Consider the following 26,398-nt stretch of genomic DNA (forward strand, 5'->3'; position numbering starts at 1 on the left):
AAAAAAATTAAATTAAATATTATTATGATTTATGAGTTAATATATAATAGTTGTTGGGTTTTTTTTTTTCAATAACTGTGAATATGAAAGATTAATCAAATTTAATTTAAATAAATTAAATTTGATAGTTTCATAATTATTTTATTGTTACTATAATAAACAATTTTTTTCTACATATTAAAATATAAAATTCATTTAGATCTCAAATATTGATTTTTAATTTTATATTTTTTATAATTTATTAATGTAAAAAATCGACTCTATGAAGGGTCCGAACAGCAGTATAAATAATATCTCACCTTAATTTTCATACAAGAAAAAACTATTATTTTTGCGTTCAAATGCATAATCTCCACTCTCAATTATAGTTTCAATCAATTTGACAAGAGGCTTGGTCATAACTCAGCAACCTCAGTCTGATAAAAATAGCAGCCAGGTATGAGAGCACATTTAACAGGGCCTTTGGCACCCTCTTCGGAAGTTATTTGCCCTTTGTGCCAATTGAAGTCGGTTTTAACAAAGCCAGGATGAACACAATTTATGTGCATTTTAGGATACTTCCTGGCAAGAATTCTTGTGTAAACATTGAGGAAAGCCTTTGAAATGCTATAGGCTGGCGACACTATCGACCATCCCTTGGCTTCAACTTCAATTGTATATTTTTTTAAATCCTTCAAGAGTCTTTGCAATATTGCATTCAGTCAAAATTCCGCCACTTGGGTCCAATAACTTCCTGTTGAGCCTGCATCAGGTATTAAAGCACACCTAACTTCAGCCCCTTCTTCCACACTCATTGCCCTGTGCGCAAATTCAGGTCGGTCTGAACATAACCAGGATGAACACAATTTATGCACATTTTAGGGTACTTTCTGGACAGTATTCTTGTGTAGCCACTGGGCGGCCTTGGAAATGGTAGAAGTTGGCAGCATTAAGGGCCATCCGTTGGCTTCGATTTCATTGTCTTTAAAATCGTTAAAAAAATTTTGCAATAAGGCATCCAATTTCTCTTCATTAGGATTCTCTATACCACCAAGTTTATTTCTAATGCACTCGCTAGGAATCCTACGCATTAAGTGAAATTTAATTTCTGTTAGACAAGTATTTCGTCAATAAAAAACATTGAACGATGCCACTAATATTCTATGCAGTGTTAATGTATAGCTATCGTTTGGTATTTATGAAATAATGATAATTGAAGAAAGGAGAGGGTGTAATTGCCTTTACTTCGCCTATGAGAGAGGAGATATTTTGCACCCGAAGGGGAAAGCTGCAAGAAGGAAAGGAGAGCTTCTGATACTTCCTTTGCACCATAGTAATTAGTTTTTTAAGCAGTGTTCAGCCCCCTCATAAGTTTGGTTAAGCACACCTTGAACCATCTTGGCCGCCTGACAAGAGGGCTGCTTCTACAATTAGCTGGTTAAGGATTCCTCTACCTGCCTTAGGGCTAATTGATTTTAAGGCTTTTAGGCCATCTAGATGAGCTGCCACCCCACTAGCACTGGCATTATTAACCTGTGAAGAAATTGCATGGTCCCAATGATTAGTGAGTTTAGAAAGTCTTGGATTTGAGCCTCGAGGTCTTGAGCTAGGATAAAGGATTAGGCAGGGCTAGAGGAGAACAAGTTACTGTGGAATAAATTGACATCTTGATCAACTCACGTCGGAATTATTTTCTGTTCTGTACTTGATACGAAATCAGAAATCTTAAGTGGTTGGCTGTTGGCTGGTTTCCTTTCTTTGTTTGAGCTACTGGCCTAATGATTAGTTAATAACTTTTGAAAATTATGTGTAATTACTAGCTAAAACTCAAATTATAAGGCAGGACAAAGAAACAGGGAAAAGGATAAAAATAGATTGGGAAAGAAGGGGAGGGAGGGCAATCTAAACGTCTAGAAACGATTATCAAAGCCTTAATTTGATCTCAAAGAAGAAAAACAACCAACCATAAAAGGAGGAAACATTAGATTAGACGAAATCATTTTCTCACCAAGATATCTAGCCTTCCAACCTCGAAAAAATTACATTATCTGTTCACATAGATAAAAAATTGCGGCCCCACAAATTTAATCGTGGTTTTGTAATTCTGTTGAATCTTGATCTAATATTTTACGTCTCAAGAAATATAAAGATTAAATTTGTTTAAATTATTGTATTTGGATTAAATTCTAATTTTCGTCTAAATACAAAGACTGATATCATAATTTGACCTAAATTTTATTAATTCATGCACTTATACATAGTAAACTAAAAAGAAAAGCCTTTCATGCTTACATAGTTCTCCTCTGAAAAATTATTAGTTTTATAAATTGACTATAAAATTTTTATTACTTCATAATGAGATTTACAAAATTGTTACATATCTTTTAATTTGTAATTAAAAAATTAATAAATTTGAATAATTACTAAATAAGCATATGTACATAATATAAACTGACATGTGAAACTTAAAATTTCTATTATCAATGTGTAAAATAATAATCATTCCCTTGTTTTTTTTTTTTTTTTTCTTTTATGTGACTACTTTTGTTAAAGCTATAATAGAGTTGCTCTTTTATCGTACACAATTTCCAACTGCTAATATTAATACCAACGAAACTAAAACAAAGAAAAATAAAATGAAATGGAGAGAAAATATGAGCAAGCACCACATTGACAATATATAATATGATCTGAAAGAGGACAAAAAGGATGCAATAACAGCTAGCTCAACATTTGTTTGATGTTATGAATGTTATAGGGATGCATATGCATACGGCTTATAATTAACAAAGTTAGGTAACACTTTCCTAATCTGATATAACTCATCATAAATGCTTTTTGCCTTAATTGTATCCAAAAAAAAAAAAAAATTCAAATATCCATAAACTTAAGAAAAATTTCAATTATATAATCCGAACGTAGACAAATATATCATTCCTTAGGGACTCCTAACACGTTATAGTACTTATAGATCTACCTTTGATTTGGGTTGGAAAAAGGAGAAAAGACTGAATTTTCTTTAAGTTTTCTCATTGCAAAATGAATATAGGATGCCAACCATTTATGTAGATCTATTGTTAAAATATTATATTTTTAATTTTATTTTATATAAAAAGTTGTATTTTAAAAAAAAATTATTAAGTGTTAAGATTTAAATCTCATATATATTATATATCATTTATATGTAAAGAATTGAAATAAATTTTAAATTCAAAATGCTGAATTTTTAATTTCAATGGCTATGATTTAATCTTTATTAAACTCAAATATTAAAAAATAAAAATAAAATATTAGATACGTATAGAAGGATCCTTTCTTGTGATGTTTCATTATTGATATATATGGTCATAACAAGTAACCAATTTTGGTGGTGATTGCCTGCCAGGTTGGAAGGCTTAATTTTCACAAACATTTTGCCTTTTTCCATGTAAAGTCCACTATTAAGTTTTCCCACACGTTATGATTAGGAAAAGTGCGTTTAACCTTACTCTATTATTTTAATTGCTCCTCATGGTATTCTTTAATCGAAATGTTCCAATATCTCGATCTTGTCATTGAGACAAAAATTTCATTGACGATGAACAGTAAAGATTTTCGGATTAATTTGCAAGGACATATATACTTCTTTGCTTCCATCCTAGATGAAAATCATAATACAGGAAATTTGAAAACCTTTTTTTTTTTTTTTTGAAAAAGGAAACTTGGAAACTTAAAAGAAAAGTAAACAACAAAATTAATTAATTTGGACAACAAAATGGCTTTCCCATGATCTCTGGGGCGGTGAGAGAAAAATATTGAGCAAAGTTCCAAGAAAAACTTTGTTGATAGTCACAATAAAGTTATTAATTTCATTTCATGTATTAGTAGAGTATTAAATTTATAATTTAATGATTAAAATTTAAATTAATTTGTTAGTAAAATTCTAAATTTATAATTGTAATTATCAAAATTTTAATCCTACTTGAAATATAAAAATTTAAATTTATTATTTTGGCTTGGCATTACTTGGGGTTTCTAATTTGATAATTTCTCTGCCTTTCCCACTACCAACACCCACCGCTCTTTCTTTCAGTATTAACAATCTTTTTCTATAAATCTCACTTGTTTCCATTTCCCACAGTACTCTTAGCCTTCACCCACAAAAATGGCAGCTAAGCAGACCATAATTATTGTTGCCTCCATCTTTGTACTAGCACTCTGCAGCGGCACGACAGCACAGGCACCGTCATCTGCACCTGGGCCAGCTGTGGCCTTCGGGCCGTCTGCTGAGGCACCGACGCCGGACTGTTTGACGAACTTGTTGAACTTGTCGGATTGCTTGACGTTCGTGGAGGTTGGGAGCAACCTAACGAAGCCTGAGAAGCCTTGCTGTCCAGAGCTGGCGGGGCTTGTGGAAAGCAGTCCTCAATGTTTGTGTGATTTGTTGGATAAGAATACAACCGCAAGCTACGGGCTCGACATTGATATGAACAGGGCTCTTAATCTTCCCACTGTTTGTCATGTTTCTACTCCTCCTGTTAGCCTCTGCTCAAGTAATTTCTTGCTCTTTAGCTCCCCTTTCTTTTGCTGTTTAATTGCTTTTTCTTTGGGAAAATCTCATGAATCATGTTAGAAAATAACAAGTTGGTCCTGGTAAAGAAAGGGGCTTAGCTTTATGCATAGGCTAAAAAACAATGGTTTGAATAATTAAATATCCAACAAATTAACAAAAAAAATGACATCCATAAAAATTTTATTTTCAAGGTAATAGAATGACACATAATAAAAAATAAAATATAATAATATAATAATCGTTTGTAAAATTAAAAAATTTATTATTAATATAAAAGATGAATTAAAAATCCAAAAAAAATTGAATTGAGATTCTTGTTAATCTCTTTGGTGAAGATATACAAGTTAATTATATATATATATATATTTTTTTTTTTTTTTGTGAAATATATAAGGTCTATGTTGTTTTGCTAATAGTTTAGATTTTGATCTTCAATATTCTCTTGTCACACCGAGAGCTTTAAGATCTTAATTTTTTTCTTTTCCTGCCAATTCTATTGTCTTTTTCTTTTTCCTTTTTTTTATCAATTCTAAGTAAAATAATATTTTAAAATTTTAAAATTTAATTCAATTAATTAATTAAATCACGTTTAACTTTTAGACATTCAATAAATTTTAAATTCAAATTTAAATATTTATAATTTTTTTTATAAATTTAAATTTAAATATTTATAATTTCTTTTCATATTTTTATATTGCGTCATTCTTTATAAAAAAAAAATATATTTTAGACATAATTAAGGATATTACATATTTTGAGCATGCATGTTGTAGTCATTATTTGGCAAAACTACCGTATCGAAGTTTTAGATACGAATTTTCAAATGTGGACAGAAGAATAAATTTTCGAATATTGTTTGGGAATAGTATAAAAAAAATTACCAAAAGAAAATTAAAACAGGAAGGAACTACAGTATTTTTATAAGGGAATTTAATATCTATCTGTCTGAATTAGTGCCCCACCGGTTACAATTGCCCATGCCAATTGTCATAACTGTTTTACAACCAACCCTAACGTTGACAGCAAAAGAACTTCGTTTCTGGTTATGCCACTTTCATTATTCAATTGGGTCCACATTGGAACCAATGTTATCAGGTTTGTTCACTTTGATTTTGCCTCTGATTTCCTTCATTATAAATGCATTTTTACCAGAATTTTCAAACTTGCTATCCTTTTTTTAAATTATTTTAAGTACAAAAACGTTAAGACTTAACTTTGTGAATATGGTACGTACGCATTTATTATTCACGCAATTAGGTGTACTGAAATCTTTATGTTTTTAATGAAAAAAAAAAAAAAGAAAATTGATGTTTAATTATTTGAAAGATAAATGAATATGATTTCAGGGGAGAAATGAAGAAGGAAGCTTGAAAGAAACATTAATGGTGTGAACATAATTTTTTTTAATAAAACACTTACATGGAATCTAGTTGTTCCAAATTACATGCTTTTAAGAATATAAAGTTTTAAAAGTATCTTTGTTTGGGAAATATGATTACAAATCATCTTGATTTAAGAAAAAACTCAATAATAAAGATATAATGTTAAATTTTTAATTTTAGTGATTAAAATTTAATTTTTGATAATTTTAAATACAAAAAAAAAAACTTTTTGAAGTTTTGAACAAACTTGAGTTCTTGTTTTCGAATGGATTCATCATGCATTTACCATAAAAGTAGAAAAAAAAAAAAGAAAATTAAGAAAACACATATTTGTAAACCTTAATGCATTCAAAATGCAAGACTACAAGTTTCATAATTAACAATTTCTGGTTGGTGATTGATAATTTATTAAGTTGATGGCCTAGTTTTCACACCCTTTACTTAATTATTAAGAAAAATAAAAGAAAATAACAATATAATTGATGATAACTTAAATCTCCTTTTTTTATAAAGTATATATTTTTTTAATATAAGGAAAAATTATAAATATTGTAATTTCAGTTTTTAAGCTTACAAAATATTATTTTATAATAATCATAATTATATGAATTAATTAAATTAAATTAAAATTTAAAATTTAAATATGATATTTTAATTGTGTTTTTTTTTTTTTAGCCATTGTATGATTTTTGTGGCTAATTGGCTATTCCTTAAAATACCTACAACTTTATAGATATAGGCAGTTTAATTGAAAACTCATCAATTTAAATCCACAAAGTGGAAGCCCGTTGGCATTAATGAATGAAAAAAAAAAAAAAAAAAAAAAAAGGAGAAAATGCCAGCTTTGTGTGAATGGGATTTGGGGCTGCGAGCCGACTTTGCCTCTCATTTATCATGGCCATTTAAGATTCTGGGCTAATGGGTTTGCTCTTAACTAATTTCACGCGTTCTGTCTTTTTTTTTTTTATTAAATAGAAAATTATCTAAATGATTCACGTGCTCAGTCCGTGGCCTTCCCCTTTCAGGTTCCGTCACATCACTCCTTGAAAAAAAAAAAAAAAACAAATGTATTTTTTAAAAAATTTTAATCACCTCTAACTTCTAAAAATTTTGTTTAGTCATTAAGATTATAAAATTTATATAATTTTTTAATAAAAAATTCATAATTTTAAAATAAAAAAATTATAAATGTTAAGATTTAATATTTAAATTTATTAATATTATTTAAAAAAATAATTATATAAATTAATTAAATTAAGTCTTGAATTATAATTTATAAAATTTTAATCAATTGCTAATACCATTAATTAGACTTACACAAAACCCATTTGGATTTCAAACTTTTGTATAATTTTTAATTTTGATAAAAAAGCGTCATGACTCGTAAGGAGGATATTTGGGCAACTTTTAAATTAGCATTTTTTTTTTTAACATTCAATTTTGTTATATACTATACTATTTACTGTTTAGTAGCTCATATATGATCAACTAACATTTCTTTCATTTCATTTCTTCAGTAATCAATGGCGCCCCAGTCGGAGGTCCAACCCCAAGTACGACACCAGGTAATTAATTTTTCTTACTTTGAATTCCGGGGTACTTTAGAACATGGTTTAACAATAGGCATGCCAGTCTATGCAATGATTTTGAAATCGGATCGAAAGTTAAATCATTAGAAATTTTTATTTTTGATTCAATTGATTTAATTTGCTGATCCAATTCAAAAGGGATATTAACACTAAGTGTATGATTTTAATATTAAATGAGTGTTAAATATAATAAATATTTAATAAAAACATATTTGGTTTAATTATATGATTTTTAATATAAAAGTAAAAAAGTTAAACATTTAAATCTCATCATTTACCGGTAATTTTTAAGCAATAAAATAATTAAGTTAATATTAAAATTAATTTAATTATTAATTCAATTTGGTTTAATTAATCTAATCGAGCGTTTGACCAATCTAAAAAATTTAATTTATTACCTCTTATCAGATTTAGGGATACAAATAATATATTAATATTTGTAAGTTATTTGAATTCAATTTGAATAAAATTAAATTCAGTTCGATTATTATCGAGTCGAGTTCGAAGAATTTGACTTATTAATTGAATCGAATTTAAATATTTTTATATCTGATTTGAGTTGTTCACAAACCTAATCGAATTTTTATATTTTAATATATTTTAATTAATAAAATATTTCAATTCAAGTTCGAGTACAAATAATCAAATTTTTGTTAAATATAAGAATTAAATTTATTTTTATATGTTAATTGAATTTAATCAAACGAGTTTTAGTAGTTTGATTTCTCTCTTGAATCAAACTCGAATTAAAAAAATAAAATTTAATTAAATTTGAAGTGAATTTTAAGAATAAAATTTAAAATTAAATTTAAAAATCAAATTTAAAATTAAATTCAAACTCAAATTTAATAATATATCGATTTGAATTGGAACTATTACATTACTGATTGGACTGAATAAGCCACAGGTTCTTAATTCAACCGCTTTGGGTTAATTGTAGGAAATATTTCTACTTTTTTAATCTGTTTTGGACTTTTGAAAATTAATATAAGCATTTTCTGAAAATCAATTGAAAATATTGGTCAGGTCTTGGCCCAGTAGGATTAGCTCCCAGCCCTTCAAGTGGAAATGGCAACGGAGCTTCAAACATTGCAGTCTCTGGTCTAGCTTCCTTCATTGCCTTGGCAATTGCGTTTCTGCCCACACTTTTGGGGATTTAAAATTCTTTTGCCATAGTCGAACTTGATTTTCTCCAGTAATCATATGCTGCATTATTGAATATTCTGTGTCTACTATTTTTTTTTTTTTGAGAGACAAGAGACTGTTTAGTACTTAACACCAAGAATTTATAGGAGTTTGTTCTGAGATTTGTTTCATTATTAAGGTTGTACCATTGTTATATGTTAATTTCAATTAATAGACTTCATGGCTTTGGCCTTTGTCTAGCTCTATTATTTTTTTCAATATTATTTTAAAATCCAATGTTTCCTTCATCACATAACCAATGCTGATGAAAATTATAATCACACTAAAAGGTAATAGAAAAAATAGGGACGAAATGCTTTCTTTTATTAAAAAGATAAAGGAGATGCTCACTACTTCATTCTAAGATGATTAATTGCAAAAATTTTAAAATCCAGCCTTTACTAAATATTGTAATAATTAGATTAATGTCTATTTGGGTACGATTCTACTAATTGAACCATTACAACTTTTTTTGTTTGTTTTTGCAAAACAATCAATAAGAGAAACAATATTTGAGAAATTAAAAAGAAAGGGACAGATTGAGAATAAACTTACTGAAATAAATGAATTTGAAAATAAAGGAACAATGCAAAATTTTGATATTACAAAGATATAACATTTGTCATTTCAATTTCAGTATAATCAATATTATTCTTGGGATCCAAAGCCATCTTTCCAAGTCGAAGAAGACTACCAGTAGCCAAAATTGCCTTAGCATCAATGTCATGCAAAGACCTCTCATACAAACTCTTTGTTACTGAAGAAGCCGCATCAAACAGCTCCTTACTACTATGAGCACCCAAAAGGCAATGGCCCAAGATCCTCAAACTTGGCTGCAAAAGCTCCCATGGCAAAGGAATCCTCCCTTCTTTCTTCTTTACCTTCTCGATCTGATCATTGCTACCGTTGTTCTCGCCATGATCTTCACCATCTTTGCACTTATCTCTGTTTTGACCTGCCCAAATCTCGCAAAACTCGCAAAACTCAATCTTGGAAGTCACTGGCATTTGAGATATCTTACTGTAATACAACTCTAAGGCAACCCCAACAATCCTTGCCCTTCTTGTCGATCGCATAGTTCCATGAGGCTCCAAACTGGGAGATATCACCGCTAGGTTTAGCTCGGTTGCGTTGTTTTTGTTAGACGGTTTGGCTTCATGATAAATACTAGGATGCGACAAATCTGGTACGTGAACGGTTATTGGTTGACCTTCACGAGCAGTGGTTTCATGTGCGTAAAGGGCTAATAAAATAGCCTCAAAACCAGCCAGGGATTTACGCAGAGCGATGCGGGAGATGTAGACTCCAGCGATGATGGGAATGAAACGAAGGACAACGAGTTGGAGCTCCGAGTCCGTTGAATGGAAGGTGTCATAGAGCCAGCGACAAAGGTTGTTGTCGCCTGAGCCTGAGTCAGGGTGGCGAAGGAGGGAGGAGATTTGGGAGGATATGGTAGGGTCGTGGAGAAGAGAAAAGGAAGGGTTTGGGGAGGAAGAGATAGAGGAAGGGATGGAGGAAAGGATGGAGGAAAGAGATTGGATGGATGATTGTGCTTTGGAAGAGGAAAATGATGATGAAGATGATGATGGTGTTTCTGAGGCGGTGACAATGGTGGGGTTGATGGCGACAGAGGAGATGGTAGAGGAAAGAGCTTCGATGGAGGATTGTGCTTCGGAAGTTGATGATGATGCTGTTTCTGAGGTGGTGACGACGGTGGGGGTGATGTCTCGGCCACCGGTGGCTGTGGGGGATGCTGGGTTGGAGGAGGAAGAAGAGGAGTCAGACATTGGTAAAGAAGAAAGGGGACAAGAGAGTGAGCAGACTTGGCGAAGGGAAGAAGGGAAAATAGTTAAGCTGTTAATGGGTTCTTCATAGTGCAAATGAGAGATAAATTAGGAGGAAAATTAGGATCATCTTTTACTTGCTCAATAAGATCCATTCGTCCTTTCTTTTTTTCATAGTTTGGTTTGATCCGATTTCTATAGAAAAAAAAAATAAAATCAAATCATAAAATTCAATTTTTAACTTTTGTAGTTTAATAAAAAGATTAAATAAACCAAATAAAAATAATTCAGTCGCATTTCTTATTCAAATTGACTTATTTTAAATAATCAAAATATAATTATCAATTTATATATACATACCGTATTTATTTCATGTAAAATATATATAAAATACAAAAATTATCATATCATAATATATAAACACATTAAACACGAAACACATTTTTAATTTTTAATAAATTTATATATATAATTTTTATTAAAATTTTAAATCGTATTATTTTTATTTTTTATATTTTATTATTGTATTATATTTAAAATTTTTAAATCTAACCAAAAACATTAGACCAGACGAAAATATTATTATTTCATACACTAGCTAAGTGGGTATATGTACGTCAACCCTATAATCTCGGTAGAGTTTTAGCTAAAGATATATTAAATAAATTTTCAAAAAGAAACTAGCCAAAAACAAATTTCACTTTTAACATTCAAATTATTTTGATTAGTTAGCTTCTAATAATAATAATAGATAAATAGCTCTTTAAATATTATATTAATTAATAAATTTATAAATTAAATATCATATTAAAAATTTAAAATTTTAGATTTTACATTGAAAATTTTATTATAATTCAATTACCATTAAAAAAAATTCCATGGGCTTAATGTCGTCAATCAAATAGCTATTTGTGGGTGTGTTTTCTCTAAACTAGTATTTTGTTGCTAGTTTGGGTATTTAAGTAATCTTCAATTAAAAAAAAAAAAAGTAAATATCCTCAATCTGAAAATCTATGCATTGGGAGATGATCCGAAAAGAATAAGCGTTTATATTTTAAGAATACAATATGATTATTTTATTAAAATAAAAATTAGAAGCAAAGTCTTATCAAAATTAATGATTTATATTTTAAGTGAATGAATTATAATCAAGCTACCAATCGATAAGTGGACTTAATTGATAAGTTTATATAAACTCGAGGTTGTTTTAGGCATAAATCTAAGTTAAATGCATTATCGTGTCAAGTATGACAAGTCTAGCTTCTCTTCTCTTAGGAAATTGACTGCGTTACCAAATAGGTTTTAAGCTAATTGATGGAGAAAAAAACAGAGCAGCTTAGAGGCTAGTATTGCTCATCAACAGTCACTTCAATGTTTGAATTCATCAACCTGACAACTTCTAAATGAAGCCTTATTATTCTTTTTTTTTTTCTTTCTTCTTTTTCTTCCGGTTTTCATAAGCATGAGGTGGTGGATTCTTAATTTTTTCCTCCTTTTGTGTACGAAGAGAGGCGTTCGGAGGGTGGCTAAATAATTGAACAGGCTTGTCAGAACCAATCTTGTTTCTATATATACATATCATTTAGGTAAGAACCAGGAACCCATTATTAGTGATTTATTCTTCAATTTGATGAATTGGATGGACATATCAATCGTCTCGTATATGTTCATACACTTTCATTTTGATATATGTAGTTGGTTAATTATTTTCAGCAGCAAGAAAATGGTCCCAAGAGGCCAACTAGATCTGATAATTGATTATAAAATTACCATTAGTATAAAAATAATTGGTTATTAGCTCTGGGTTATTAGTCAAGCACCCTTCACTGCTTCCTATCAAAATTTCAACGCCCAAGCTTGCATTTCTTCTTCAGCTTCCAATTCCTCATTTTGCTTCTCAAAATCCATCCAACAACTCTTGGTTAACACAGTCTTTGGACAGCTCGGGGCAGGCAAGAATAAAATGGGTTCCAAACAACTACACGATTAACAACCATTTCACTGATTCAAAGCGATTGCCGCAAGGATATTCCCTCCGGAATTCTCACTCTAGCATTGTTCAAACATATATGAACCATAATCTTCCTGATATAAGTAGGGGCTTTCATCGTTAAAATTTAGGTTGTAATATACAAAGTAGATTTCATGCAATAAAGCCAACAAGTTGAATGTAATACATTAAATATTTGGTGTAGAAAAAAAATGATCAAGGAAAATTTGTAGAATCTAAATTTAAAACTTAACTTTTGTTCATACAATCATCTTTAATAAATAATATTTAGTAAATTTGAAATTCAAATTTTAGTATTTTTTTTATATTCTCAAAATGTGATTTTCTTTGTATATATATTTAAAAAAAGTAGTAAAAGCCATCGGCTAACTCCCAAATTATAACAAGAAATTAAAAACAGAAAAAAACACAGCACCATACAGAAATGTTATAAGAGAAATTCAAATTGTTAATTTAGTTTGGAAAATTATCTTATTATATATCCTTGGGAAAATTTTCCGTTAATTTAGTATTTTAAAATTAATTTTTTATTACCATTAAATTATCAATGATGATTTTACTTTCATAAACTAGTTATTAATGATTTTGGGAAGAATTTACTAAAAACACTATAAATAAAAAAAAATGTCTTGATAAAATAATGTTTGATTGTGCTGTCCTCCGCTCCTGGCCCATTTCTAAGCCGTTGGCATGTTCTTCTACATGTTGGCCCGAAGAGTTAAAGGCCCTTAGCCCAACCAACCCAGAATTTTAGCTTGCAGTCCAAGTGGAATCACCCTGTTCGGTGTAGGGCTAAACCAAACCGATTTCAATTGAATTTAAAGAAAAAAAAAATTGATGGAGAAATAAAAGTACCAGCGTGTTTGTGCGTGGCACATCTTAAACCACAAATTCAATGACTCCTGCTCTCATCATCTCTACTGTCCGATCCTTCCCTGAAATGAACGGTGAATCGGTGATAAGAAACCCCTTCTCCGCAGCTTTCCACCGCTTTGGACCCAAAATTCCAAAATTTTTCTAATTTCTTTATAATCCTCGTTTTCCCTTAATTTATTAAAAAAAAATCCCATCCTAACAGCTTCTCTGCTCCAAAGAACGAATTATTAATCTTCGAGATATCTTTTTTATTTCAAGTTTTTATTTCTTTATTTTTTTCCTTTGACTTTCTGGGTTTTGATTGGATCCTGCACTCCTTAAATTAATCATTGACATTTATAATTTCTTCAATTAATTGGATATTTTCTGACCTTTTTTTTTATTTAAACTGCTGTAGTTGTGTTTTGAATTTCTAGGGAGGGTTTGGGCATCTGATTTTAAGGGTAAGTTGAGGTTCTGGTTTTGATTTTTTTTTTTATTTGAGCTTTTGAATCAAGTGATTTTGGTTTAAACCATTGAATTAACAGTTTTAGGTTAAAATTCATTCATTTTATGGCATTTGAATGCCAAGAAAGTACCTAGGTTATTAGGAATTTAGCAAATTGTTCTGAAACAAATCGTTTTAGTTCCAACTCCATAACTGAGAGTTTCGAACTTTCAAAACGGTAATTCTAAGAAGGGCATTTCAAGTTCTTGTAGTTCAGAACAGTTACCACCTAATGATGTTGTCGATCACTGATCTCCCACCATCCTTAATATCAGAAATTTTGAATTGTCTTGACCCTAAAGAGCTTGGTACAGTGTCCTGTGTGTCAACAACTCTCCATAATATAGCGTCTGAGCATCAGGTTTGGAAGGAATTTTATTGTGAGAGGTAGGGGCTACTGATTGCTTCGGCACCTTAGGTGCAAGGTTTTCGGATGAGAAGTCATGAAAGGAATTGTTTCTGGAGAGGAAGTATAGAGGCAAGACTTTATTAGGAAGTTATAGCATTGATGTTTTATATGGTCACACTGATGCTATTCGAACTGTGTTTTTATTGGCTTCTGCCAAGCTTATTTTTACTTCTGGATATGACTCGTTTCTACAAATGTGGGATATGGAAGAGGGGTTGTCAATTGCATTATCACGGCCCCTTGGTTGTACTATTAGGTCAGTTGCAGCAGAGACTAAACTATTGATTGCTGGGGGTTCTGATGGCTTTATCCATTGTTGGAAGCCAGTTGAGGGTCTTCAACACTTGTTCGACCTTTAGGGTGTTGAGAAACAGAGCACTGAGTTTCGACTTTGGGGACATGAGGGGCCTATAACTTCTCTTGCTTTGGATCTTACTAGGATATATGGTGGTTCTTGGGATATGACTGTTAGCGTCTGGGATCGGTCATCATTGAAGTGCACACAGACCTTGAGGCATGGTGATTTGGTTTGGGGGCATCGTTCCTCATGGCACAACTGTTGTCAGCACATCGGGTTCAGATGTGCTTGGTTGGGAGACTAATAGTGGAACTCTGTTAAATGTTATTTACAATGCTAATGTTGCTAATACTTATGCCTTGGCACGGAGCCGTACTGGAGACTTCCTTTTTACTGGTGGAGAAGATGGGCCGGTAAACGTGTTTGAGATCGTAAGTGAGTCTGAACAACCTAGTGTTGTGCAGGTTGCAACATGGATTCCTCAGTCAGGTGCGGTTTATGCCCTAGCATTTGAGTTTCCTTGGCTTGTTTTAGCTTCTAGTAATGGGAAACTTTCACTAATTGATGTTCGAAAGTTGTTGTGGGCCGGTAGGCGCTCCTTGGGTGAAAAGGGTTTTAAGGGTTAAAGACATTGACCAATATAATACAGAGCAACCCCAGAGAATGCTGTATGGATTTGGTGCAATTTATTCTCAGTCGATATTGGAGCAGATCGAATTGGTTGTGGTGGTGAGGAAGGTGTTGTTCGTATTTGGAACTTCTCACAAGCTTTAGAAATTGAGCAGAGGGTCCGTGCTCTAAGAGGAATACGTTTGGAGAATAGGATGAGGCGGCGCAGAGCCGCAGACTTCAAATTGAGATGAATGGTAAGGGTGGAAGAAACTGATCAATGTTCTGTTGCTGCCAAGAAGAATCCTGTGAATGGTGATAGGAACCGTGTCTAGCATAGTAAACGCAGCATAAGCTCAAAGGTGAAGACATAACAGCTGATAATACATACTTTATGTCTCCAGGCTTCCAGCATATGACAAATCACATCGTATTTCTTAATGTATTGCAACTATAGTCTTCTCTTTTTGTTAACCTTGGATTTTAAACACTGTTCTTCTGATGTTTTTGACATCTGGGTCTTGTTCCTATGGTTGCTTTGATAGGGAAGCTGGAGTTCGTTGTTGTTTACATTTTATTACAACCGTAGCTTCAGTTTCATGCCTACAAAGTTTTTATGATCGAATTTTCTCAAGTATCAGGCAGCGGCGCATATTTCATGCATGACACAATTAGATGTATATGCAAAAATGAATTCTTCTTTCATCTTCCTCTCCCTCGTGCTCAAAAACAGCAGCTCTGATCTTTTCTTTTACTATGAGAAGTCTTTTCTTTTACTATGGGTCAAAGGGATATCGTATTACCATGATATGATATGTCAATCACGACTTACTTTTCAATTAAGGGTTGGTGATGGCTTCAACTGCTGTAGGCTGCAGCCTGTTCTTGGCATGCTATAAAAGTTGCATTTATTAATGCTCGAGTTGATTTATATCTTTTTTAAATTCAAGCGAATTTTGCTACTGGAAGTCAAGTACCAAACTGGAAAAAAAAAAAAAGACACAGTTCAATCATTAGATTAAGATTTTTTTTTTTTCACTCTTACCAAACAGAGTGTTGTAGCTACTGGTAAGAACTTTTCGAGTATTTTTCAATATAACTGAGTTTTTGGAAAACAATTAAAAAAAGACAACAATTCTTAAACAAGTAACTGCTATAAATTGAGTCTGGGAACGTCGAGAATTTTCCAATACAATGAGCTTTCGGAAAACAATGAAAAAGACTACAATTCTTAAACCAAAGTAACCTGCTATAGATTTGAGTCTGTCGCAATCGCAACGACGAATACATTGTCTCGACATCTCAATTGCCCTTTACGTCTTGACAAAGCCTACACAAATAAGTTGGTATTGGAGTGTAATTAGTATGCAATACTTAAAAGAGTTACCTATTTATAGTAGGTGCAAAAGACATAGAAATAAATATAATTAATGAGGACAATAGTTATCTTTTGAAAGAGTTTTGGGAAAAGAAACATTGAATTAAGGTAATAAACCAATTAAAATATATAGTTTATTTTTAAACGTATTTAAATACGAAAGGATATTTAATATTTTAAAATTTTAAATCACATCATGAAAAATCTGCTTATCATTTAAGAAAACAGTCCCAAAACTACTGAATCGGACTGAGTTAAGTTTCATGTTCATAAGTAAAAAAAAAATCTCATAGAATTGAATTTATTCAGGCACCATATATCTCAACAACAAAATCCTGCAAATTTTATTGTTAAAGGACCCTTTATAGCAGTATTAGCCTCTAAGTTATCAACAGATTCCTCTGGTTTGCTTTCAGCACTGTCAACATTCTCAAGCTTTGAGGCACGAAACATTGCCAAATGAAAATCCCCTACAAGAAGAGAGAACAATTTAGTAGGCCATTAAACATTACCAATAATGCAGAATATGAGTAAATTCTAATTCCAAGCTGGTACGGGTTGGCTAAAGCAACCAATTTCCTCAATTTGATAATAGTTTCTAGACATTTTGATAGAGACCAAACCTTCTTGTAGTAATGTTCTATAACATGTTGTGTTCTTGCTTTTTTTTCTTTTGCTGAATATATATAAGAAAACTTCCCGGTGGCACTTTCAATACAACTGCTGGTCTTAGCCTCTGGTCATTTATGAACGTTCCATTGGTACTATCCAAATCTGTGAACAGAAGATTCCCTTCTTTCTTCTGAATCCAGGCATGAATTCCCAACACTGTAAAAGTCAGATACATGCATGATTTGATATCAGATAAATTAGTATGATAAAAATAATCTGTTCTTAAATCCTTTAGGTTTAAGAACGTGAGAAAATGGTTTTTTTTTTTTTTTTTTTCCGTTTTCTTTTGAGTTTTACCCTGTTTTTGAAAGTTCCAAATACCTGTTGCGACTGGAATCACCACATCTGCCTTATCAGGAAGACAGCCAACAGTCAAATCACTCTACAAATGTCCAACACAGTTGACAATTTATGTTATTTAAGTTCATAGCTTGAAGATCAATAGAATAGGATATTGATATGGCAACAGAATTTTTACTTACTGAAGCAATTTCAAAGGCATCCGGCATTGGAGCCTTAAAACCAATCTGCCTTGAATCTCCACCACCTAGTTCATGAATGCATCTAGATGTTTCTCATTTCTCAGTGTTTTCAAATAAATGAAAAGAGTTAATATTCATAATATAAATTTTGCAAATGTACGAAAAACATAATTTTTGATTGAGAATAATTTTTTTTTTTTTATAGTTGATGTTTATAAAAAGAAGTATTTAGATAAATTACGTTTCAAAAAGAGTAAACGTAGCCATTAATTAAAAAATAAAAAAATTATGTTTTTTAAATTAAAAATGTAATATTTAGTTGACAAACACTAAAAATACATTTTTAAAATTATAAATGTAGTTTTTAGTTTTGCATGATGTGTTTACGGAAAGGAGAGACCACTTTTAGTGGGTCAAGATACCCATGAAAATGAGGAAGCACATGTGAATAACATCCAATGAAATGATTTGGATATGATTAATACGAGTAAGTGAACTATACACTATTCCATTTTTAAAACTTTTTTGTGTCATTTAGGTTATATAAATTTTACAAATATTTATATAAATTTTTGTCTCAATTTTTTAAAATTTATATTTATTTATAATTAAGTTATAATTTTTATTAAAAATTAAATATGTTTATAATTATTTATATATTATCATTTATTAAAACTTGATATAAAAATTTTATTTGTTTATATTTAAAGTATAATTTAAAAATAAATAAAAAATACTCATAGCAAAGTATAGATATAATTTTAGTCCATTCATTCATACATATATATATTTTTTGTTTCAAAATGTAATTGATAATAAATAAAAAATTAAATTAAAAAATTATTTAAACTAAAATTTTTATGTCAGAAAGTAGCGTTTCAACTACAAAAATTGCTTTTCTTATATAAAAAACATGGCCTTTATAGAAACCATCGGTTGTAAAAAAAAGAAGATTTGATGCACAAAGATCACGATCTTTTCATAAGAAACGTAATTTTTTAAGAAATAAAGGTTGTTAATTGAAAAATAAATAAATAAAAGTTCTTGACAAAATAAAAATAAAAATAAAAATAAAAAATTTGGTGCGATTCGTTACTTACTTTCAGCTTGATGCCAGTGTCTCTTTTTCTTCACTCCATTTCCTACTCCCTCCTTTTTTTTATTATTACTCTCTTTTTTCTTCTCTTGCCCATTGTCTAATCTTTCAACCCTCGACTGGCATACTCACTACCTCCAACAGTCCCTCCATTTCACTCACCAACAACATCACAAACCGCCTCTACCCTCATTTTACTCCCCCAACCGAAAACCCCCTTTGAACCACCAGTCACCAGCTCAGATAACTGAAACCATCACACGACTTCTCCCACGGCTTGCTGTTCGTACCAGCCCCAGCATCCCTTGCCAACCTCCACCACGTTCATCATTCACCGTTGAAGCACCAGCCTTGATTTAGACCCCTAAATGAAAATAAAAAAAAATGCTCTGCTTCCTTTTTTACAACAATTGAAACAAGAAAATACAAAAAATAAGGTAATAGCTACACTCTTCACTGTTGGTGAGGAAACCACAGCCAGAACAATATAATAAAAAGAAACAGTGACAAAAAATGGGAGAGAATGAGGTTTTTCCCGTAGGATTCTTTTTAGTTTTTCAGAGAGAAGGAAAGGGGAGGAGTTCACGGTGGACGGGGTTGGATAAACAGTGGACAGAGGGCGACGGCGCTAGTGGCAGTAAACGGTCATTCATGGCAGCGAATGGGCTTGTGGAAATCCAAACCAATGCAAAGGAAGAGCATAACGAGGGGAACAACATACTAAAATTTGGGGTTATTTGGAGTGGTGGAGAATGGTGAAAAAAGGGTTATTTGGGTAGGGTTTTTATACTTCCTCTTTTTTCCTTCCGAAATCCATTAGTTTCGTTTGATTTATCTTTCTTTTCTGTTTTGTTTGTTTTTTCAAATTCTGGAAACTGCATTTCAGAAGGAAACTGTTTGTTTGGTTACAAGAGAGCAATATGTCAACAAGGTAATTTACTCTCTTAATTGTTTATTTCATTGTGTTTATACTTACTAAAATAAAATGCCTAAAGCGAATGTAAATGGAAATGATTGTCTGTTGCAAATGGCAATGATTGCTTACTGTAAATGAAAATGATTGCTTGAATCTTTTCTCCTTGCCCTTTCGTGACTATTTCACAGATGGGATATTCAGTCCGTAATCATGGAGGACCTGGGTTTTTCTCTTGCAGATGTAACACCGTATGCTAAGTACATAGATTCTGGATTGTCCATTTTTCTTACTTACGTGGGTTCATTTTTCTTACCTATTTTGAATTTTTAACAACTAACTTTTCTGTGCGGTATTTACTTTTTGGTTCAATGTTAAATATTAGATCGATTCTAGGTGTATTAGCAAGTGGAAAGACAACAGATCTCCTCGGTCGTAAATGTGTAAACTTCTACATGACTATTGAACTGAACAAAAACCTCTAAGCCATTTATTGAATTTTGGTTGGAAAATCATGTCCAATTCCTCAATGTCTTGAATCATACTATGTGGGTTTTGAACTTATTCTACATTGTGGGATGGCTTGCAATAGCATTTGCAAAGGTCTCTCATGTCTTCGTTCTCTGTCTACTTTTCCTTTATGTCGTGTGCTCTTTTCCTTTGCCAAGAAGATAACATCTTGCAGATCTTAACTGAACTAGAACCTGTGGTTTTCTATAGTTGACTCAATTGATTTTTATTGCTTAATGTTGAATTTTCATGTGTTGAAAAGGTTCTGTGGGTGCTTGATGTAGGAAGGTTATTGCTGTACCTGTATATGTTGCAGACATAACACCTATTATTTCTTTTGCTACATTTAATTGTATCTGTGTATGTTGAATTGTTAATCATTTAACATTGTATTAGTTTTGAGGTTAATAAATTTGTGATTAACGAAATTTGTTATGAATACTTGAGTAGAATTTGCTGATTTAGTTTGAAGTAATTTCGAAATCAAAATAAAGTTAGTCAAATGCTGTCAAATTCTCAAGGAAACTAATCTAGCGCAAATGTCGCACCTTATGCTATTGAAGATGGAAATGGAAAGATCAATGAGGAAAGATAGTTTTAATTTCTTTAACTCCTTTTGAGATTTTTGCTTTTATTATTAAAACTTATACTAATATGTAATTTTCTTATTTGTGCCTTTATATCATTTTATAGGTGATATGGGATACAATTGAATCCTTAATTTATGGGTATTGATCTGTGAATTTTCTCTGCATTTTTTTTGCTTTATAGGACTACAACTTTTGTCATTTTTTGCAAAAATAAATTGATTATTTGCATGATGTGGTCTCAGTTGTTTGGTCTCTTTATGACTAATCAATAACAGAAAAATTTTTTGTTTGAATCTCCAAACTCTTAGCATTATAAATTCATAACATTATTATTATTTCAAAATAATTATGTGTAAATTATATTTTTATTATTTCTCTTGCAGCGAAGCGCCGGCATTTAACTAGTAATTATATAATTGAAGGAAGAAAAAACACTGATCCGCGGGTTCAAGAACCCATCTATCAGAAAAATCTGTTGAATTACTTTCACTCTAAGAAGCATTAATAACCTCAAAACTTCTTTGTTTCCTTGATTTGGTTCTATCAAACTTTAGCTTAGTAACATAGTTCTTAGAGGACTGAAAAGGGATTACAAATTTGATGCTGCAAGAGAGGCCTTTGAATGAAGGGAGGGAGGTGAAAGAGAGGTAGAGCAGCTTTGGAGCTTTGCTTGGGACAAAGATTGTGTAGTCACCTCCATTTCTGCGAGAGAATTACTTGGAGTTATCCGATTCTGATTACATACAAGTTTAAAGTCGAGTAGAGTTTAGTTCTATTGGATCGTGTGGATGCTAGTAAAAGGGCGTTTTGCGATAGATGTCATATAATTGTGTCCTCCATTTAATGCCTTGAACTTGAAAGAGATATGGATAACAAAATTATGTGCAGTGCAAGGCTTGTTGTTTGTACAGGGTGGAAGAATTTGTTACCATTTCAATAAAAAAAAAAAAAAAAACAATACGAAAGAAGCTCTATGCCTTGTTTTCATTTTCTTTTCTTTACAGCAATCAATTAATTCAATAATTGGGAGAGCTTGAGGCTGATGATTCTTCAACTTATTTATCATTTGAAAAATATTTTGGTGTATAAAATAAAGTTGTTTTTGCCAATGAAGCCGAAGTTTGCTTGTAAGAAGAGGAGTTGTAGATGTTAAAATTTATTCTTTAAATTTATTAAATATCATATTTTAAGGATAATTGCATGAAAATTAAATTTTAATCCAAAATTTCTCAAGAACGTTTTACTTTATTAGGTAAACCAAATGAAAAATTATACTCGATAGATCAAAATGTCCAATTTATCAATATTCAACAGTTAACTAAAACTTGGTTGTTGACTTGTGGTAGATCAAAGTTGTTGTAGTTTAATTTACTGGCTTGCCCACAATCATTGAGAACAAGGGAATAATTCAAGAATAAATTTTAGCAAGAATTTGTAAAATGCTTTTCATGCATTGCAGTTTTAACTGATACACTCCCTTGGTAACTCAGTGAATCTTGCTGTGTCTTTGCAATAGTCATATACCAAATGTTTTCGACGAACCCATTCAAGTTGGTGGCTCCCGTGCCTGTTTAGCCCACTGAAAGATGGCTTGTCCCACCAGAACTGTCCTAATTTGCCACATTTGCCCGTAGAATCGTCTGTTTCTGGCGACAATTCACATGCATCAATAATGAAAGACCGAAAGGTTGAGACGAAGGGAGCATAGCTCCAGTTGGTCTTCACCCTCCCTCCTTGCGTAGCCCAATCATCGGCATTCCACACTGACCCTCGGATGCTCATAGGTTGACTTTTTGGAAAGAGCACCCCATTTTCTTCTTTGTTGGTGAAAACCCGTATGGGAATTCCATCAACAAGAAACCTGTTGAGATTGCAAAAGAATTACAAAAAGGATGAAATTTGAGAGATTAAGAATTGTGTTAGAACTTAAACGTAATAGTCGGTCATTTCTAAGATAATTGGTTACTCAAATTAACATGGTATCATGGCGGATCTAGATTTTTTTTGGATATCCACTTATTAATTCCGTCAATAAAAAAGGTGTCCAAGAGAAATTTATGAGAAATTTTCTTCAAATTTTTTGATTTTTTTAATCTTTGAAGTGTCCATAATCCTACTAGTAAGATACATAGATCCGCCTCTGGCTATCATTTTTTTTGAGTTTGAATCCAGAAAAACCTTGTCTCTTTGAAAAAAGGTATGCAATTTTTTATTGTTTACTTACACGATAGTGCGGCGATTCCAGAAAAAAGAGTATGTATGGAAATCAAGTGTGGGATCAAACCAAAGAGAATGCCTCTGCTCTCGATTGCCAGTGCCATTGACATAAACATTAGTTTGAACAAGGTAAGGCTCTCCGGATACATTGCCAAGAAATTCAAAGTCCAGTTCGTCATGACTAGGCCCCTCTGATGCCATCTGCCATTTCCCATTGTCAAATTTCTCAAACCATTTTTCAGACCAAATTAATGATACAAGTTCTAAACTATTAATGATTGCGATCTATTTATAACAGTGCAGGACAGTATTTAAATGGTCGTTTAGATGTCTTTGACCATAAATTATTACGCACTTAAAATTTGATTAGTTGCATGTTTTCTGGTAGCTAGTTTATCTTGTTCCTAAAACATGAAAAATCAAGAGTTCGGAGCTTAACTCGGTTAATTTACGTAGTTATCTCAAAAGATTTACCAGATTATCAGATTTGGGGTTTAAATCTTAATACCTGTAACCATGGTCCTTATTTTTAGGTTGCAGCTCCTTCATAAAAAAAAATGCAAATTAAAAAAAATTATCTTACATAGAAAGCAGTCACAGTTCCAGCCGAGTCTCCTTCAATTAGTTTGATTTGCACACTAGCTTGTCCAAACAAATACTTCTTCCTAGACTCAAATCCACAACCTGTATTCAATATTCCAAATCATTGGCCACACTCGATGAGAACAAAAGAGAAAATGGTCACCAGCCAAAGCAGGAAAAATACCAGTACTAAAGAGAGACAGAGAAGTTGAGAAAGCTTGGCATTACCAGAAATATTGTCCAGAGTTAACTTGGTCTGATCTCCTTCAGAGATAATGTGATCAGGAGCCCAGTTGTACTGGAAGACTTCACTGAAGTTAGCACACATGGCCAAGTCTAGATTCACAGCCAGAAATCCCAGTAGGAATGTTGCTATTGCAAGCATAGAATTTGAAGGCATATTTAGCCAAGGATTTTGACGACAACTCGCAATCCAAAAGCTCAACTCCAAGGAATGAGACAAAGGCATATTATATAGCCCACAGTTGCTCATTGGACCCATGTGAGTCTGACCAATTGGCAAGGATTAATTATTTCATCAGAAAGTGAATGATTGTGGGGAACGATTTCATGGCCACATCGGTGGTCACTTTGGAGCGGCGCCACTAACCGGAGTGGGAGAATCCATAAGCTGTTCGCTTAGTAAATGAGAGAATAAAATGAGTTGTCATCAACTTTCTTACTGGTAACCGCACTATAATGGTGTAAATTTAGCATTCCAAAAAAGCCAAATATCATGTTGATTTGCAAAAGTACTTAGCCAAGAAAAGAAAACGAATATCTCCCTAATTGTACAATAATCATTCTTAAATCGAAAAGTGTTTTCCCTCTTCAGTTTTTTGTTTTTGTCCACATCAAGGCCCATCGTGCTATATTATTATCGGAGGTGGGTAAGAAAAGAAAAATATTCAAAGCCGATCCATGGTCAGTTTGGGTCATATATTGGCCTAGTGTTGAAAACAGCCCCTGCATCACGATTAATGGCTCTTTTTCCAAATTAGTTCTGCAGTGTACATAGAGGCCCATAATCTCATAACGAGTGATAGGCAGGATCCCTTAGGCCGTGAGACAGGAGGGACTTCGGTCGCGTCATAATTATGTTTTTTAACTGGATCTTTAAGGGTCTACATGCATGACGTGATGAGAGTTCTCTCATCACGCATCAGTGAAGCTTAAAAGAATGAGGTATTTGTTTATAGATCGTAGTGTGTGTTTGAACATTAAAGAATTGTCCCACCCTGGAGATCCAGCTAGATTCATCGGGTCTCCTTGTTTCTGGAAGGGAATTCAACTTTGTGTTGTTCCTTTATTGATATGACACTTAGTTTATAATTGTACCTCTTAGTTTGTAATTTCACCTTAGTTGTAGGATCACATAGACCAGCCTGATTAATTATATTCCCTTCTTATTCCGAAATTCCTAATTAGTAATGAGAAATGGAAAGAGAATTCTTGGAATGGGGATGGAAGAAGAGATGAATGCCTGATGCCTAGAATGGCTAACATAAATAGAGAGAAGAGCCCGCAAAGTTAGCCAAGAAGTCCGCATTTGCATGGAAATTAAACAGACAAACAAGAAATTTACTAGGGTCATGCAAAATGTTTCAAGTGAGTAGGTAAAGTGTTTCAATCACACGCAAGAAAGAACAAGTGGGTATATAAGTTTTTGCGCTGCGTACTTAGTAAGCTGATTTTTGCAGGAAGATGATAATGGTCAGGTGACATTAGCCTTTTGTTACCTCTCGGTTTGATGCTGTTATAGGATCCCATCCAAATGTCACTTTGACACCAAATACAATATACAGATAGTAAAGAGGCCTAGCATGTAAAAGAAGAGCCTGTCAAGAAAGCCAAGAAGACTGCCTGCGAACCAGGTTCTCAAACCTTGGAGGAAGCAGGCAAGTCATTCTTGGCTTTCAAGCAAGACTCTGATCTTCATGTTAGGCCTTTCTTCCTCTCAAATTAATTTTTCATGTATTGTCAATGGCTATACACGGCCTTGAAGTCTCTACTTATTTATAGGTTTTTCACCCGGTGCCAATGATATAGATTAATTAGATTATTCGATGAATTTGTCTTTTTCCTAAATTATTTTATTCCACCCCTTCTAAAATTAATGCATCAATTGCTGCATTTTTAATTCGAGCTATAGGTGTATGTATTCTTGTTTAAAAGCAGAATTCGATTTTTTTTTAATAAAGAAATATGAATCCCCATTGCCTAAAAACGATACTTTTATAGGCAGATTTTGTTCTCAATTATTTTACACTAGAAAGGATTTTGTTCCCAAATGACTTTTTTTTTCTTTTATTGATTGTGACATACCAATGTCATGTAAGGAGATCGTGAGAATCTCTTACGTTATATATAGTAGAAATTTAAATTTATATTTATATGATATTTTTTATAAGATAAAATCGTAAAATTTTTAAATTAAAACAAATAATATTTTATAAGTTAAATGTAAATTTGGTTTTGTAGTTTTATATGTATTTTTTGTTAAGTTTGATGAAAGTGTTAAATTTAATCGTAAAAATTTATAACACTTCATTCTTACATTAAGAGATTTTGAAGATCTAATATTCTATATATGTAAAAATTTAAATTTAAATTTATAAAATATTTTTTATAAGATAAAATGATAAAATTTTCAAATCAAAATAATTAATACCTATTTTTATAAGTATGTGTCTCCCCACTGATATCATGCCATCCCATTCATCTTTAAAGCCAGTCAGTATTGGTCTTTACTCTTTAGGTATGTGTTGCAATTCCATGCCTACTTTTTAAAAGAAAA

The 26,398-nt window shown here is 31.9% G+C and overlaps 4 protein-coding genes, 1 long non-coding RNA gene and 2 pseudogenes across 5 annotated transcripts; 3 read left to right on the top strand and 4 right to left on the bottom strand.

Moving 5' to 3' along the window:
* Positions 1-701: 701 nt before the first annotated feature.
* Positions 702-1,645, bottom strand: LOC149514747 (short-chain dehydrogenase/reductase 1-like; annotated as a pseudogene).
* Positions 1,646-3,909: 2,264 nt separating this feature from the next.
* Positions 3,910-8,891, top strand: LOC111302045 (non-specific lipid transfer protein GPI-anchored 2-like). Its single transcript, XM_022897982.2, has 3 exons — positions 3,910-4,511; positions 7,431-7,478; positions 8,529-8,891. Exons 1-3 carry the CDS (start codon positions 4,124-4,126, stop codon positions 8,660-8,662), a joined length of 570 nt encoding a protein of 189 aa, XP_022753717.1. The 5' UTR covers positions 3,910-4,123; the 3' UTR covers positions 8,663-8,891.
* Positions 8,892-9,226: 335 nt separating this feature from the next.
* Positions 9,227-10,602, bottom strand: LOC111302435 (hyccin). The gene has a single exon (XM_022898350.2). It carries the CDS (start codon positions 10,472-10,474, stop codon positions 9,290-9,292), a length of 1,185 nt encoding a protein of 394 aa, XP_022754085.2. The 5' UTR covers positions 10,475-10,602; the 3' UTR covers positions 9,227-9,289.
* A 2,671-nt stretch (positions 10,603-13,273) lies between these two features.
* Positions 13,274-16,000, top strand: LOC111302046 (F-box/WD-40 repeat-containing protein At5g21040 pseudogene; annotated as a pseudogene).
* A 266-nt stretch (positions 16,001-16,266) lies between these two features.
* Positions 16,267-17,835, bottom strand: LOC111302436 (uncharacterized). The gene is made up of 4 exons (XM_089744711.1): positions 17,694-17,835; positions 17,533-17,593; positions 17,163-17,367; positions 16,267-17,009 (listed from the first exon to the last, which is right to left on the bottom strand). The coding sequence occupies exons 1-3, from the start codon at positions 17,718-17,720 to the stop codon at positions 17,180-17,182; spliced, it is 276 nt and encodes a 91-aa protein (XP_089600837.1). The 5' UTR covers positions 17,721-17,835; the 3' UTR covers positions 16,267-17,009; positions 17,163-17,179.
* Positions 17,836-18,584: 749 nt separating this feature from the next.
* On the top strand, positions 18,585-20,196 carry LOC149514748 (uncharacterized). Its single transcript, XR_016328265.1, has 2 exons — positions 18,585-19,720; positions 19,894-20,196. It is a non-coding gene; the product is annotated as an uncharacterized LOC149514748 (long non-coding RNA).
* Positions 20,197-22,132: 1,936 nt separating this feature from the next.
* LOC111302047 (xyloglucan endotransglucosylase/hydrolase protein 9-like) lies at positions 22,133-24,232 on the bottom strand. The gene is made up of 4 exons (XM_022897984.2): positions 23,830-24,232; positions 23,603-23,703; positions 23,027-23,220; positions 22,133-22,663 (listed from the first exon to the last, which is right to left on the bottom strand). Exons 1-4 carry the CDS (start codon positions 24,101-24,103, stop codon positions 22,264-22,266), a joined length of 969 nt encoding a protein of 322 aa, XP_022753719.2. The 5' UTR covers positions 24,104-24,232; the 3' UTR covers positions 22,133-22,263.
* Positions 24,233-26,398: the final 2,166 nt, after the last annotated feature.

Source organism: Durio zibethinus, chromosome 15 (genome assembly GCF_047325235.1).
Source record: "Durio zibethinus cultivar Kanyao isolate XHJ-2024 chromosome 15, ASM4732523v1, whole genome shotgun sequence".
NCBI classification, from domain to species: Eukaryota; Viridiplantae; Streptophyta; class Magnoliopsida; order Malvales; family Malvaceae; genus Durio; species Durio zibethinus.